Below are 16,126 nucleotides of genomic sequence, written 5' to 3'. Positions count from 1 at the left end.
AGCGTTCCAGCTGTTTAAACAGGTCAGCGGTTGGTGCCGGGTGCCAGCCGGGGTGGCTTTACCACTGGGGTGCCCTACATCGCTGGTTCGAATCCACCGTACCCCCCCCAAAACCCCAGGGGAGCCGCAGGGCCCAAACTGTACCGGTGCTCAGCTGGTAGGTGCTGGATTTACACGCAATTCATTGACATACCCATTTTTTTTAATAATTTTTTTTAACTTTTGCATTGTTGCAAGGCTTGATGAGAGATTCAGAGCCGCATCACAAAGGCATGAAAGTACACTCATTTAAGCCGCCGGTGCAAAAGCACTGAGTCTGCAGAATGCCACGGCGGCGTGCTCTCTCCATGAACTAGAATGATCCAGGTGAAAGCTGTGCGCCTTTATTGATCTCACCTTTTAAATCCACTACAGTCATCCAGCGGAGATGTGCTATACATAGATGAAGGGAAGAGGGAGAGACATTTATGCAGGGTTTTAAGCCTCTGGAAAAAAGCGAGACATGGGTTCTGCAAAAATAGAGTGCATCACATTACAAGCACGGCGTTTTTGATATTTTTTCGTCGGCGTTGCCAAGTTATTTTACCGAGACGTGCAGTCAGAGGCAGTGGAAGATTGGAGCGACTCCGCACCCTGCATTTATTCCACTTTCTGTTCCATTTAGTTCCAAGATTACAAATGTTGCCAAAGAACTACACAATCAATCTCACATCAAATGCCTTTCAAGTCACAATAATCAGAATCCATTTTAAAAAAAAAAAATATTAAACAAGGATAATGTGAGTTTTTTCTTTAAATGTCTGATAGATGAATTCTTTGATGGCTCCATGCAGTGCAAAGACTTTAAAGACTCAAACATATCAAATGAGTGATTTGACTCATGGAGGTCAAAGTAAAGGTCACTTTCCAATGTTTGAATTAGAAAGACCGAAGAAAGATTGAATTCTTTTTAAAGGAACAGAGGAGGTGATGTACTGACGGCATGTGCATCAGAGTGGAACGTGTCCGTCTGATCAGCGGAGGAATAAATCAGAAGGTTTGAATGTGTATAACGCTGTTGGTCCAGTCTCCTCATTACATTGCAGCAGCTACTCATTTAAAAGAAGATCTGCAGGCCTCGGGGTCCCCAACTTGATTATTATTATAATGATTTGTCAACGCAAACATATCACACTGAAGCAGATTTCCTCTTAAAAGGAATAAATTCCACAAATTAGCTAAAAGAGAGATAAAACCATCAATGTTAGGGGCATTTATATAAAAGCAACAGCAGAACGCCGAGCATGCAAATTGATTAATTCTTCTGTATTTCCCTGACCTCGAAAAGGGAAATGCATCCAAGGACTGTTCAAACAAACATGTTTTCGGTTGAATGAATTATGCAACCCCTGCAGGCCAATTAGCACAGAGCACGACTGCCTTCATGTTGGAGGGACAAAAGCGAAAGAACTCCAGCGCGGGCAGCGCGCCCAGCGGGTGGTGCGGCACGAACCCCCGGAGGCTGCGTGGCGGACGACACCCGTCACCCTCACACCCTGCTCCGTCATGCGCAGATCCCCCAAATACTCCACCGTTTGAGGTGGAGGGCGGCTCTTTATCGCAAAGTCCCACTTGGTTCGGTGTAACATCAATTGGGCCGCGTGACACAGCCCATTTCTGACTATGACGATGATGTCATTGAGATTAAAGAAAAAAGAAAAGAAGCCCCCGGTGCACAGCCGCGTGGCCTGTCCACTCGTCTGCTGAAGGTGCGCGAGGTCAGGGATCCTGTTGCACTGCGTTGGCTGTCCATAACGCAACGGTTTCGCACACATCCTTTAAGTTAACGGTCTGCCTCCGGCACACAGCGTAAGAGAAAGGAAAGATAGTTCGTTGAAATTACAGTATAATTTAGACATGCTCCAGATCTGTCACAGAGCGAGCTGAGATGTATTAAATCTAGCTCAATAAGCCCACAACTCCATGTGAGTTGAATATGAATTAAGCACATTTGGAGGAGCCGAGCGACTCCTCATCGAGTACGTGGGGGTGGCTTCTCTCTCTTTGTCGCTCTCTCGTACACGCAAACACACACACACGCCTCCTGTCGCTTTCGTATCTCTGCGTGTGGCGAACACATTTTGCCCACAGACCCACCGTCATCGCCGTGAAGTCGGCGGCCTCAAAGGGGTCTGGGGACAAGCACAAGAGCGATTTTTTTTTTCCGCCGCCGCAATCATTCATTGTGGGCGGCGACGGCTGTTTCAGCCCGGGCGCAAGGTTCGGATTGGCTACTTTGGCTGTCGGGAAGCGCAGGGGACCGTTTGGATTGGGCCGGACCGGTCGCACGGCGAGCCTTAATTGGCCGGCGGGATGAAAACGCGAGGGGAGACGCGTCACCTGAGCTCCTTATGCGCGAGCCGCCGTCATTTCTCACAATCGCAATCTGAAACGCCGTTTAGCTTTAAAATAAATGAGGGGCTGATTGTGTCACGCGGCCCTTAAGTACTCATCGCTATGTCTTCTTTTTTCCCGCGTAATATAAATCATGTTGGTTTATTGTAAAGCAACGAAGCAGAGTGGGAAGAAGAGAGAAAAAAAGAAGAAAACGTGGAAGAGAAAACAGACTCAGAGTAAACAACTTCTGCAGAAGTTTGCCCGTGGCGAAGAACAGCCCGGTCTGCTCCAAAAATACAAACACGCCGGCGAGTCACGGAGGACCTCCGTCAGGAGCTACCTGAACGCTGACAGGAAATGACCTCACGCGCGGAAACACACTCAACTGGAGGGAAGCCGTCGTCTTAGCGCGTGTTGTTGTTTGCCGAGACGAGACGTGGGAGGGAGGAGAAGAGGCCCGAAGAGGAGCCTGGAACGCTCCGTCCGTCACTGCTGTTGTGTTGCGACCATTACCTGTGTGCGGCCAATAAACAACAGATTTCATCTGGGCCGAACATTCCCTTCCTCCTCGGTTGGCAGGTTACTGCCCCCGGATAAATGGGCCTGTACAGTGCACGGCTTGTGTGTACTATACTGCTCCGCCATAGAACTGACACCTAAACGCACACAGAGGAGCACAAATCATTCTTTAATTATAACTTTTTGTGGCTCACTTCAGCCGCCGTGTCTCCCCTCCCCCTCCCTCCCCCTTAACTCTCGAGATGGCAGGAAAATGGCTCTGAGTTGTCGCCCCCATGGCCCGCCGACCCCCCTCCACCCGCCCCCATCTTTCATTGTAAGACTCGCCGTTTCTTTTTCTTCAGAAACATGGCGCCGCCTCATAAATAAACAAAAAGCCTTGCAATGCCGCGAGTACGCCCCGGGTCACTGGAGTGGCCCCCCACCCCCCGCCCCACCTGCTTTAAACTTCAACATAAGCCCGCTTTAGTGCCATTAAAATAACTTGTCATGACAGTGTAGCCTGGGAGCAGTGCAATCAATTTCCATTACATCAAGGCCCAACTGGGCATCGCCACTGAACTAAGCGCTGGTAAGCAATCTCCCTGACCGAGGGTGGTTTGTGTAGTGGCGTGTCTCAGTGTGTGTGTGTATTTGGAAGTGTGTGTGTGTCAGCGTGTGAAGGAGCGATGGTGGAATGTGGAGGTTGCAAGAGGATTTACTTGACTTCACTAACACAAGCTCTTCCATTCTCCTCCTTAAGTTCCCCACTTTACCAGCAGAAGGACTGAAAATACACAATTCTTCTTCTTCTTTTTCTTCTTCTTCTTCTTCTTCTTCTTCTTCTTCTTCTTCTTCACCATTTCCCCTATCATCCGCGTTCCAAAATCATGAAGCCAGCCTAATTTTGCATCATAACACGTTGTGAAATGATCAGCGGCTGAACAATGCCGTCTGGTCTCGCTGCAGTGAGTCTCTCTCCCCCGAAGTGATTTCGAATGCACCTTTTGTAGAGGACCAATCTGCAACTAATTAACTACGGAGTAATTTATGCCACAAAATTGATTTATTTTTTTTTCTGCTCCCGATAAATTATGCAAGAGTCCCCATCCGGCGTCCCTCCCCATCTCCTTATCTCTCGGGTGGAATCAGTGGATTGACACGTGGCTCGGGTGTCCTTGATGCTTCTCTACAGGCTGTCAGATAGCGGTGGAGGGCGGCTGCAGGCTCGTGTACTTGTGGCCTTGAGAGGAGCCGGGAATCTTAAGTCCACAAACAATCAAACGCAGCATTCGAGTTAAAAAAAAAAAAAAGGGTTTGTAAAATATCCCGCTTTCCACATCACCTCCTTTGATGGGTTTCTCCACGCCGCCGCCGCCGCAGCGTGGAATCACATCTAGCAGCGATCTTCCCGCCGACCAAAGCCCAGGCACTAAGTGAGCGCTAATTAGCGGAGCAAAGGCATTAATTATGTAACACGTCATCTTAATTAGCAATCCCAGACGTGCGGGGCGTCAGAGGAGCGCTTGTAAGCACAGTTTGCTAATTGATAGATATTTGACAAGGTGCGCGACAGCAGGCCCGCCGCAGAGGAGACGAGTCGGGGTTTTGAGGAGGGGGGGGCGGAGCCTAAAATCAGACGGAATAGCGCTTTGTGGGGGGAATCTTTTCATGGAGGAATGCGTCCATGGTGTGAAAGTAAAAAAACAACACTCTCTGTTATTCATTATTGCTCTGAATTTCTTTTACCTGAAGTGTAAAAAAAAAAAGAAAGAAAGAAGAAGAGTGGAATAAAAAGATGAGCTCGGGAGTGAATCAATGTGCCGGTCGAACCACGGGGCCGTGCGTCAAATAGCTGCCCACTGTGAGTAATTAGGTCCTGTAAGCTTTTGATCAAGAAAAGGGATTATTATCTCCCTTAATAAAAATAAAAAAAACGCCCTATCAATGTGCTGCAAAAGAAGCACAGGCACCAGACCACCTGACCTTTTTTTCTTCTTCATTTTTTGCACCATCTGTTCAAACTGGCATCACATCTGTTGCTTGGCTTCACCTGCTCCACGAAGACCTTTTCTCTTAGGCAAAGAGGTTTCGGCAAATAATCACTCAAAACTACTCCGGGTTCAGATTTCTGTCCACACACACGTACACAGACACACACACACACACACACACACACACACACAGAGCTGATTTAATCAAACGTTGACAGACCAGCACAGGCGAATGCGTCACGATGACACAAACAATGACTGCACCTGCCATTCTCGTCGCCATCTTGTGCATCGGCGAGCGCCGTGGCCCGAGAAGAAAAAGGGGAGGGGGTGCGGGGGGGGGAGGGGGGGGGGGGTTTGGCACATGTGGAGTATAAATAGAAAGGTGGGCGTGATGGTGAATCATTATCAGCGCCGGTCAAACCGCTTCGTATTGGCTTTTTTGAACGCCGGCTCTAATCGCACACGATGAAAACGTCTCACTGAACGAAGTAGAGGAGCGCACCGAGCAGTTGGGTTGGGACATTTATGTCAAAAATGTTTGCTTCTCTTTGTTTTACCGTACGTTAGGCCGCTCTCTCGGGTGGCGCCGCGACGCGCCTCGCCGCTCATTGGGACGCTGCCGCCGCTCCACTCGGCCTCTAAAAGCAGTCAATTTGAAATCCCATTCATCGCCCCGGCTCCCGTTCCCTGCTACCTTCATCTGGATGGCATAACTCTGCATGTGCTGCACTTTCTGCTTCATTACGCAAAGGGCAAACGGCTTTCTACGGTGCGAGTGAACACTGGCGTCGCATGTAAATCATGCAAAGCACAATCCCCCTGAGGGGAGACGACGGCTCGGGCTTGCGCTCCTGCAGCGCATGCGGCGACGCTGTCGCTATCGCCAAAACCGGGAGTGAAGCACAAAAAAAATCATCCATCTCAATCTTTTCGGTATCACAGACGGCCAAGAACACTCACACATCATATTGGAGCTAACTTGTTCAAGGAGCTCCAAGGTCATGGTACCTCCACTCCCACTCATTGCCATGCACACTGTGCAACAGACTTTTTTTTTGCGATAACGATACTGTCTTTCTCCAATTCCTGATCGCGAGAGTCCAGATACTTAGCACTTTAAATGCATTAAATCCTTTAGTCCAGCCTAGCCAGCCCGACGTCCTACATTTCGTGACAAAACGCTGAGGGAGATAGTCCCTTTGTTTGCTTAAAATGGCATCCGTGCCCAGAAAGTGCCACCTCATCAAACAGGGGCGACACTGATCAAAGTCACCCCACCTGGAAGGCTGGCCAAGTCAAACTGAATCCTGGAGCTCTTCCTCGGCAGTGTGTCGGGGCGGGTGGGGGCTGAAATCTGCCGAGCCGAGCCAAACAAAACAGGCGTCCGCGGAAATGCTGCCAAATACCTGTCACTGTTTCGTGGGAGCAAACAATCCCTCCGCAAACAGATAGATGACCTTAACATATATACACAGAGCTACAGATGGCTTTCCCAAAGCTCTTCTTTTATGGTCTTTCTTTTTTCCAGCTTCCGAATAGCAACGTCGGAGGCTCCACTGTAAGAAAACACGTGTTTCGCGGCGGTGAACACGTTTCAGTAAAATTGCAGCCCGCACGGATGTACAGCCACCAAGCCACCACTGGGAGAAAACCTGCACATGCTTCATGCTCGGATACCCTCCTCCCCTCTGTCGCCCGCTTCCTCCCCTGCTGTAAGCTCGGCAATCACATCTCCCCGCGTGCCGTTCCTTTGATGGCGCCAGCAGGTGGAAACCCACCGGGATGCTGAGTGTGCACTCCAGTGTGCACACGCTGCCGCTGGATTGATCAGAGCGGGTTGAGTTGACTCGCCGGGTTGGCCAGCGATTGCAAGAGGGGGGGCACATAACAAACCGCATGGGGCGGATAGGGAGGAGGGTGAGGGGGGGGGGGGGGGTATCGCTGAAAAACATGGGAGTTCTGGCAAACAGCTGGACACAGCGGAGAAGAGCACAAAGTAAAGTATACTTATTTTAAACGTGCTAGCCGCCGCGTTTAGAGAAGCAATCCCTCCAAGATGCGTACATCTTCCACAACCTACTGTTACTAATTAAGCTCCACCCCTCGTGTCCTGTTGGTAAGACAAATATGATGACATCACCTTGGACTTGTTACGGGCATTGTTCATGACATTCGAGGTCCGGTTCTGCCCTAAAATGTGTATTCTCTCTACTGGCCAGCAGGGGGCGAATCCTCTGGTTGTATAGAAGCCGACGAGAAAATGACTCTACTTCTCTCTTGATTTATTCCCTCAGTGAACATTGTAAACACGTCTTTATGGCCTCAATCCATAGTTTTAAGTCTTCTTCAATACAGCGTGATGCTAATTTAGTAGCTGCATTGAGAGGCGGGGCTTACTGTGATTGACAGGTCACCGTTGCCGTATGCGGCGTCGCTTCGTCAGATATGAAATACACCTAAACACAACCTAAACATTCGAATTAGAGCGGCAACAGCGAAGCTCCGTTCTCCACCGCAAATGAGGCCCCGTGATGTCATAACTGGAAAATACATCCTCACATGTCGTTTGGCCCGTGGTGGGAAATCTCCACCGGAGCGCGGCCTGTTATGAATTGAAGCTGAGGAAAAGGGGGGAAACGTCCTTATTAACAGCAGTGAATGAGTGAGCTGGTGCGTGACGCTTCCGCCGAAGCCTCTCCAGATATTGACATGACGGAAAAAAATAAATAATAAATGAAAGTGCATTGTTCGTCGCGTGAATTTAGGGGAATGAATTCCAGTCTCGCCGTCACTCAGGCTTCCTTAAGTGCAGAGGGATCCAGTGCAGGTCTCAGCAAATGACTTGAACTGTCTTCCAACAGAGCGATTAGTTTTCCATTTGCACGACACAGTCCGACTTTCCTCTCCCTGTGCTTTGATCTCTCTCGACCACCACGTTCACTCGGCTTTGGATCACTTTACCGACGGAAGATTAAACCTGATGTCGCAACGTGATGTCGCAACGTGACTTGTGAGCGGCCTCATCGCGGCGCCGTCTTCTGGTCCCGCAGCCGGCGGCACAATTCAGTCGGGGCGGCAGTGGCAGGAGAAGAGGACGAAGAGGAGGAAGAGGAGAATGCCGCTGTGTCAAACCCCCAGCCCGAGACTTTCCATTATTGGCTGTGAAAGAAAGCCTCGGGTTTCGCCTTCCACCTCTGATTGATATTTGGTCTTGACTGCGGTATGAGAGCGTGGCAGAGGTGGAACGTGACAAATGGCGACGCAAAGGGCTGAGGCGGGAAAAGGATGTGATAAAGAATGAAAAGGGTGTCGTCAATCTGAAAATACAAACACTATGATAACAAAAAAATGCCATTTTTGGTATTTGGTTTTGCGTCACTCTGCAGTTTTCTTTGCTGATTTTGTGTTTTTACTGAGAGAGACAAGCTACACGTGCGTGGGATGTCTTCCTCATATTCTCCAGAGGCACCCACTAATTCATTTAAAGAAAATAAGCAGCAGGACATCGCAAAAAAGAAAAAGAAAAAATGAATAAATCATTTAAATTCAACAAAACGCCATCTGCTTTTCAGAGCCCTTCACTCAGCTTGAAGTGCATTTCCTGGTAATGGCCTTTTCTTGCGAGGTGACAGATCATTTTCTTAAGGTTGCTAAACATCAATGTTCAGCAACCTTGACCATGTGTTTGTGACGGAGGTCACCCCGGTGGCCCTCTGATACTCACCCCTCGGCTTTGCTCTTTGCCTTCGCTCATCAGGAGGCCAAAAATGTAGTATTAGCATATTTATTCATTCAAATGCAACTGGATATCTTCACTACCGGGGCAATAATGCAGGCACAATCGTGAAAGTATTTTCATGCTAATTACTTAGGAAGTGTAATAATGCAAATAATGTTGCATAAAAGCCAATAACTCTGTGGCATGCAAACAAACAAACAGGCCTGATTGAAGGGCCCCGGGCGGAAAATAAATACTCCCACTGACTTCCCAACAGTGTGGAGGTCACAACGCCACGCCGAGGCTGCGGCGCGTAAGTGGTTGTAAAAATCAAAAGGAACCAAGCGCTGACACCGACGGAGGATCTAGTTGTGGGTCTTTTGCTAACTTCCACATCTATCGGGCTAGGAGCCGAGAGAAGCTAGCCCGGCCGCGCTCGAGCGAATAACACCCACTGTGGAAGAGCTGCGGCACCGGCAGGAGACTCACACAATAATGACAAGATTCATCTTTATTTATAAGTATGTGCTCTAATAAAGTGACATTTTGAAAAGGGGAGAAAAAAAAAATATGTTTAAAGCTCATCGAGCAACCGCTAATTACACGATGTATTAAATTCCCGAGGAAGAAAAAAAAAAGAAAGGAGAAGAAGATTGCTCTGAATCCACCGGCACCAGATTAATTATCTTGCATCAATTAAAGGAGCAATTATATTCCAACCTCTTTCATATGCTAATGGATCAACTCAGGGATGGGAGAGGACATTTGTAATGGCCACCACATGGCGCTGGCAGGAGCGACGCCGCGCAGAGCAGAGCTGCAGGAGAGGCGGCGGCGGCGGCGTCACATCGCACCGAAGAGGCAAACTGCTCATTGGGATCGACAAGAACCGAAAAGCGTTCACCAGATGAGTCCACACGGGGCAGCGATTTCACATGTCTGACGCTACCTGAAGCACCACGAGCTGTCGGCGGCGCTCAGAGAGACGAAAGTCGCCGGAGCGGATCGTCGGGAACAATAGACCGAAGGGTAAAGAATCGATACGTTTCAGCTTCAGCGGCATTCATCACGCTGACAGGATCGCATATATTATAGGTAACGACATCCGAGAAGTGCCGGGCCAAGACGCCAAAAAAAATAAAAAAAAGCTTTTAATGGTTCCGATATTTAAAAAAAAAAAAAGAGAGCAGATAGAAGTTTATTGTGAAGCCTCTGAAGCCCACGTTTGGAAGGACAGGCCGTTTTCAAACAATGACTTTCTTTTTTCTTCTCTTCACCGCGCTAACGCTTCTTTTCTTTATTGCATTTTGCAAACAATGCGTTTCTGAGTTTGACCTCCGTTGTAACAGTCTTACGAAACTCAAAGTAAAGTCCGCGGGTAGCCTTGTTCCCTCCTTGAAATTCATGTTCAAAAAACTTCTTTCACTCTTTGCTCGCAGAAAAATGGCCTCCAGCTTAGAAACGCTCAGCAGGAAACGCACATCGAGGGAAAAGTCCCCATCATTCAAGAGCGGCGGTTGAGCTGATGAAGCTAAATTGTTCCTTTTCCTTTCAGTCGGGATATTCAACGGTAAGCGAGACACTGATGCGGAGTGGCGCTATCTAGCAGGAAGCCATTGTTCACCCCGAGAGGAATTGTTGTTTCTGGAACCACAAAGCCAGCGCCGGGTCATCTCCGTCCATCGTAAACACTCAGACGTGGAGGGATACTTCCCCGACGGGTTCTCAAACCTCCCGCTCCGGCAATGTACGCGCTCGCCACTGCCGTCCCTCAACCAAACACAGCCGGTTGCCGGTTCAGGATAAGAAAAGCAGGTTAACGGCATCAGTCCCGGCTCATTAGCTCCACTGACAGTCTATTTTACACACCAAAGTTGCTGCTCCCCTGCATATCCATTTCATCAGCGCTCCTTTAGTCTGCCGTGTTTAATCTGAGACATCAAACGCTGCGCCGTGCAAAGAAGTCATAAAAAAAAAAAAAAAAAACACCAAAAAAATAAAAACGTGCATTTTCGAAAAATAAATAAATAACGAATGCCGCTTCCAGTTCCCCGGCGAGGGAGCTCGTTAGGATTTTAGTGGCGCTCGTTATAATCACGTGGAATCTGACCTTTTATTGTCCCGCTGCACTGCTGTGAGACGGCCTGAGGGCTGCTGATAAAAAGGGGAGTGACGGAGAGGTTTTGATGGTGGGTCAGAAGTCATCCGCGGGAGGTTGACGATCAGATTACATAAGAGGTTCGTAAAAAGAGAAAGTGTCTTTTCCAAAACAACTGAACCCGACAATGCTTGCTATCATGAATAATTGTAAAAAAGGGGACAAATTCGCACATGCATGTGGAGTATTACACCTGGTGGACGGCACGTACTCGAATACGAAGTCGGTGGAATATAGCGTGATCGTTTTCGGAGGCAAACTGGAGATAATTTTGAGTGACAGGGTGTTGCATCATTAATCGGTGAGGAGTTCATGAAAGCTTGGTCTAAACACAAAGCTCTTTCCAAGAACACCCCCCCCCCCCCTCCTGTCCCCCTCGCCCCTCCCTTCCTGAAAGTACGCGGCGTGCTTCATGTGCACTGAAGCAGCGACAGCATCCAGATCAAAAGAACCGGGTAGTTAGCATGATCAGTACAGCCACCGTGCCGGCGCGAAAAGAAAAACAGCACGTAGGGAAACTCAAAAACTTCTTCAATCGAAGGCAGACGATAAATAAATAAACCTCCCTTCCCCCCCCCCCCCAAAAAAAAAATAACTCAGAGGAGAGCAATTCTGCCTCGAAAGAAAGCAGCCGAGCCAGAAGCGGAGTGAACAGCGGCATCGCTCTCCCAGAGATAAAAAAGCGCCGCGAGTTCAGAGAGAACAATGAGAACTCGCATAACACTTTGTACTACACTGTACACTTTGTTACCTGGAGGCAACGCTGTACCTCGTACCTTACGCTGAAAGTCAACTTTGGTCTCCGCGTCCAAAAAAGATGCGTTTAGGTGCACCAACAACGTGCTGGAACACAGGCTTTCCCTCTTCTGATGAATTAGAAATGATAATAAAAAAGGCTACTTTTATATTAACCGCCATTTTCTCCACAACATTTGAAGAATGAATCACGATATTTTCTTTCACCGGTGCTGACAACTCCATTGGAAATCAAACCATCGGGTCCACCCGATGTTATTGAGTGTAGAGCTCAAGGGTGGCGAGCGCTGGAAGAGGCAGCCCGGACAGGTTGGAAAGGCTAAAAACAGACACACGCACAGCTCCAGCTACGTGGGAGTGAACCCAGACGGACACAGCTGGGAGAGTGTGTTTCTTTCTCCCTCCCCCCCCCCCCAAAAAAAGAAGAAGAAAAACAAAAAGTGCCACGGCCCAATCATCAATCATCCTTTGCCACCTGTTTTGAAATGCTGAACGTCTGCAAAGAAAATGGAGAGATTAAGACTATTCCCCAATGATGACATCTTGAGGCTGGTGGGAAAGTGATTTACGACTTCTCCCCCCCCCCCCCACCCCACCCGCCCTCACCGGAGTCTGTCTTTTGTCTTTTTAAATGGACCATAAAGTGTAATCAAGTAGCAGTTTACAACAAACACTGTCTGCACTCAGATCCGTCCAAAAGCCTCTTTCTGAGTCTCCTCCGTAGAAAGCCCCGGTCCTCTTGTGACGCGTGATAACGAGCCGGGGAGAGGAAACCGGCGCGGTCGTTAAACGCCGTTCGAACAAAGATGATTTAAGTCAACGTTAGCGACTGCGTTTGTCTCCAGCCAGCGACCGCGAGCATTTCCACGTCACCCGGGTCGACGGCTGATTCCCCTTCACATGAAACCGAAAAAAAGGACGAGGCGTGAGTGTAATTAAGTCGTACATTTTGAGTTCCTCCCATCCGCGGCGTGTCAAACTCGTCCGCGGCGGTGTCAGTGGCGAGCAATCTGTCACCCACTTTAGGTCCGGGCTTAAATATTTCAACAGCCTTAAGGGGAAAAGTGCTGAGTTGGCTGGTGCTGGAGGTGAAAATTCCACGACTTAGCAATTAAAGCAGCCTCGAAGTCAGAGAGAGAGAGAGAGAGAGAGAAAGAGAGAGAGACGCTATTGACTGCGACAGTTAGACAAAAGGTGCACGGATCAGCTTTAAAAAGCAATTTTTTTTGTATTAACAACCTGAAGCCGGTGTTTAAACGTCTCCGCAAAAGAAGCAGAGACGCCTCTCGTATCAGAAGGATGTGCGGCATTGAGTAAATGTCAAAAAAAAGAAGAAGAAGTTCTTACCTGTGACGGACAGCTCAGTCGTCCTCCGCACCACGAAGTTCCCAAACTGTAATTCGCACGTGTAATTCCCAATGTCGTCTTCCCGTACTTCCTTGATGGACAGCGTGTCCCTCCTCCTCTCTATGGTTTGTCTCCACTGCTTTGGGTTGCATTCCTTTATTTAAAAACGCAGGGGAGGAGTCAGGGGGGGTATAATATGTTAGAATAAAGAAAAACACGCCGTGTAACTGTTTGAAATCAGCAGGAAACAGACTTTTACTTTACATTTGCTGTGAGCTTTAAGCATATTGAGGCGGCGTCCACAGAGAGCCCTTTGCTACTAAACATGCTGTCATGAAGAACTGCGGCGCAGTTACGGTCGAGAGAGCTCGTCTCCAAATGATGACAGAGCCTGAAGTAGTTTTAAGACTCAAATAATGTGTGAGTCAGTTGCTAGGAAACGTCTCCATCCCGAGCCGATCAAAAGCGCATCGCATTTGTGAACAGCGGAGTAACTTCTGCATCAAAAAAAAAAAAAACACACAGTTACGTAACTTCCAGAAATAACAGGTTTTCTGCACTGCTTTGATCGCGGGTCGCCCACCGCAGTGTTTCCGACTCCACCGAGTCAGGACACGGAGCACCTGAGGCGGAGGAAACTGGGGCACCGTGGGTTTGGTTTTTTAAACTGTGGTCCAACACGGGCCTCCCAGAATTCAATCTGCCCCCGCCGACTAAGCGCGAGCCAATAACTGTAGGGCGTGGAGCCCCGCGGTCATTATGCGCTATTATAATTTGATTCAGTGAGAGAAGAAAAAAAATTAAGAAGCACTTTGGCCACCTAACCCAGCAGACTTTATCGTTTGATGAAGTGGGCCCCGAAAACGTGTGCCGAACGGCTCCATCACCGAGGTCAGACCGGGTCAGCTGCACCGCTCCAAGAGGAGGAGGAGGAGGAGGAGGAGGAGGAAGTTTAGGGGTCGAAACAGAGGAAGTAAGAGACGTGCATGCACTAAGTGAACAGATGTATTTCTGCCGGTTATATATTTATCTCTCTGACGCTTTTAGTTTCAGAAGTCAGAGAGAGGAGACTGTATTTGAAGCTAATTAGATCTGAATATAGCCGACCTGAACTCGGTTATCCTTCAGAAGTATGAAACAACTTCCTGTGAAGTCGTTTTCCCTTCATTTGAATTGAAAGGCTCCGTTTCTAATGGTGCGCGCGATGGCTTTCCAGGTGATGGTTAGAGAACATCTCGCTCCTTTGCATTTAAAATAACAAAAAAAGAAAAGAAAAAGGAAATCAAACCGGCGGCGGCTATTTGTGAACCCAAAAAGGGTTGCGTCGTACCTTGTACCACACAATCTCCGGCTCCACCCCCGGGTGCAGGTAATCCTCGATGCCCGGGCACGTGATGTCTTTGCTTTTGCTGAGCTCCGCCTTCTCGAAGAACCTCATCTTGGAGTTGTAGCAGAGGTCGGTGTCGTTCTCCGCCACCGTGAGAGACATGGACACCTTCATGCAGTACGTGGAGTTCCTGCGAACGAGAACACAGAGGGAACCAATCACTCGGGGACAGAGGTGAGTCCATATTTATGTCTCGCTGGAGGCAACAAACAGGGACTGCCAGCAGCTCGTCGAGTATGAATACCTACCTCTCTAAAATATGAATGAAAAGACGAGTTGATGCACCCGTGCGTGTATACGGGGCGGTGTAATACGGAGCGACGGCCTTGAATGTCAACAGATTGATTGAGCCTTTGAGGTTGTTTTTTTTTTCCCCGCCCGTTAAGCGGAGACAGTGCGAGCTCGCAGAAAATGACTCGCCGCAATTGATGTGCTGTAACTGCTCGGGTCATGTACATAAAGAAGGAGATTTATAAAAGGCGGTGGAGAGAGGGCTGCGTAAAACGCAAGATTACTTGTAATGTTTGAAGACGGCGCGCTTGCTCGCCCGGGCTTCAGATACTGGAGGCTGTTCATCCGCGGCGGGATAAACATTTCGTTTTATTGCTCGGTGTTTGCGGCGCACCTTTTGTGATTTGTGTCGGGAGCGCTCGCCTTTAAGCGCCCGAAACCGGTCTGGGTGGAGCGTCCTCTCGTGCGTCCACGCATGTACGCAGAACCTTGCATCAGATCTGCTTCGGCCTCACGCCGGGATACAGAGATAAAGATCCTCCGGATCGGGTCATTAATGCGACGGCGAGATTGGATCTGCCGCTCGGGTCGTCCCGAACGGAACGCGAGAGTCAATGAAAACATCGATTCGCTGCGAAAGTCGGGCCTGTCGGGGAGCCGAAGAAGCAAAAGGTCCTCGATGATCAATGGCGTCAACGGGAGCGGCCTTTTCTTTGCTCGGAGTGGCTAATAAGACCGCCACAATTGACAAGGACTCCAGGCAGACGGCCCCGCAAATCCCTCCTGGTTAAAAGACCAAACAAATTGGCAGCGTCAAGGAAAATCTCGCTGCTAATTTTCCAAAACCAAAGCTGGTTACACAAATTGAGCCGAACCGACAAACAATTACAAACATGTTAAATCCTCACATAATTGCGCGGCATTAGCAGCCCCGTGGATTAGCAGAACACACGCTGGTCTTAGCGGCAGAGTCGGCAAACAATCCCTCGCCTCCGCCGCCACCCCCCCCGCCCCCCCGCCATTGAACCGGCCACTCCGCTTGCAGTGAGCGCTCTCGTTGTTGTCACGAGGCGCGGATGCAAATGTGACATGATGTGGAGATTATCCCCAGACAACTTCCACCAGATGGACACCTGTGCAAATGAGATCCCGCGGGGCGCGCTCTCGGCCCTGTTCAATATGCTGGGCGGCGCCGATAAACTCGCCCTGCTGGAGGAGACAGAGAGAGAGAGAGAGATGTGTCATCTGCCGCGAGTGAGTGATCGGCGTTGGACAACACTTCGTCCCGACGATGCCACATCCGTCACGATGCCTTTACAGCTGGGAGACAGGAGGGAGGGGCAGCTGATGTCCTGACTCAGCAGGTGCGCTCCTCCGTGAGGCCGACCCGGAGGACTGAGCGCGCGGCGCTACCGCCGCAAACGGACCCTCGGCGTCCTGCGGGTGACCCGGGCGACACACGTGGCACCGTCGTGTCTGCCGAACGTTGTCAGCCGATGATGGATCGCACCCCGCGCGCGTCAGCCGAGGGGAAGTTGTCGGGGGCCGACAGCCGGCGCGCACAGCCGGGAGGACTCGGGCCTGCGGCGTGCGGCGTAGAACCGCCTGCAACGGGTCGGTTGTGGGGCGAGGATTGAGGGGGGGGGGGATTATGAAAC

The 16,126-nt window shown here is 49.6% G+C and overlaps 1 protein-coding gene across 3 annotated transcripts in view; it reads right to left on the bottom strand.

Moving 5' to 3' along the window:
- LOC137793910 (interleukin-1 receptor accessory protein-like 1) overlaps positions 1-16,126 on the bottom strand; it is a 182,337-nt gene that overhangs the window by 82,031 nt on the left and 84,180 nt on the right. For all 3 annotated transcript variants that reach the window (XM_068590344.1, XM_068590346.1, XM_068590345.1), the window contains exons 4-5: positions 14,181-14,367; positions 12,851-13,004 (exon numbers count right to left, since the gene is read on the bottom strand). In XM_068590344.1, the coding sequence (XP_068446445.1) occupies positions 12,851-13,004; positions 14,181-14,367 (341 nt within the window). The remainder of the gene's footprint in view (positions 1-12,850; positions 13,005-14,180; positions 14,368-16,126) is intronic.

This window comes from Clinocottus analis, unplaced genomic scaffold, assembly GCF_023055335.1.
Source record: "Clinocottus analis isolate CAN_PGR_092001 unplaced genomic scaffold, fCliAna1.0.p SCAF_24, whole genome shotgun sequence".
Classification (NCBI taxonomy): domain Eukaryota; kingdom Metazoa; phylum Chordata; class Actinopteri; order Perciformes; family Cottidae; genus Clinocottus; species Clinocottus analis.
The sequence above is the reverse complement of the archived record's forward strand: the minus strand, read 5'-3'. Positions and strand labels throughout refer to the sequence as shown.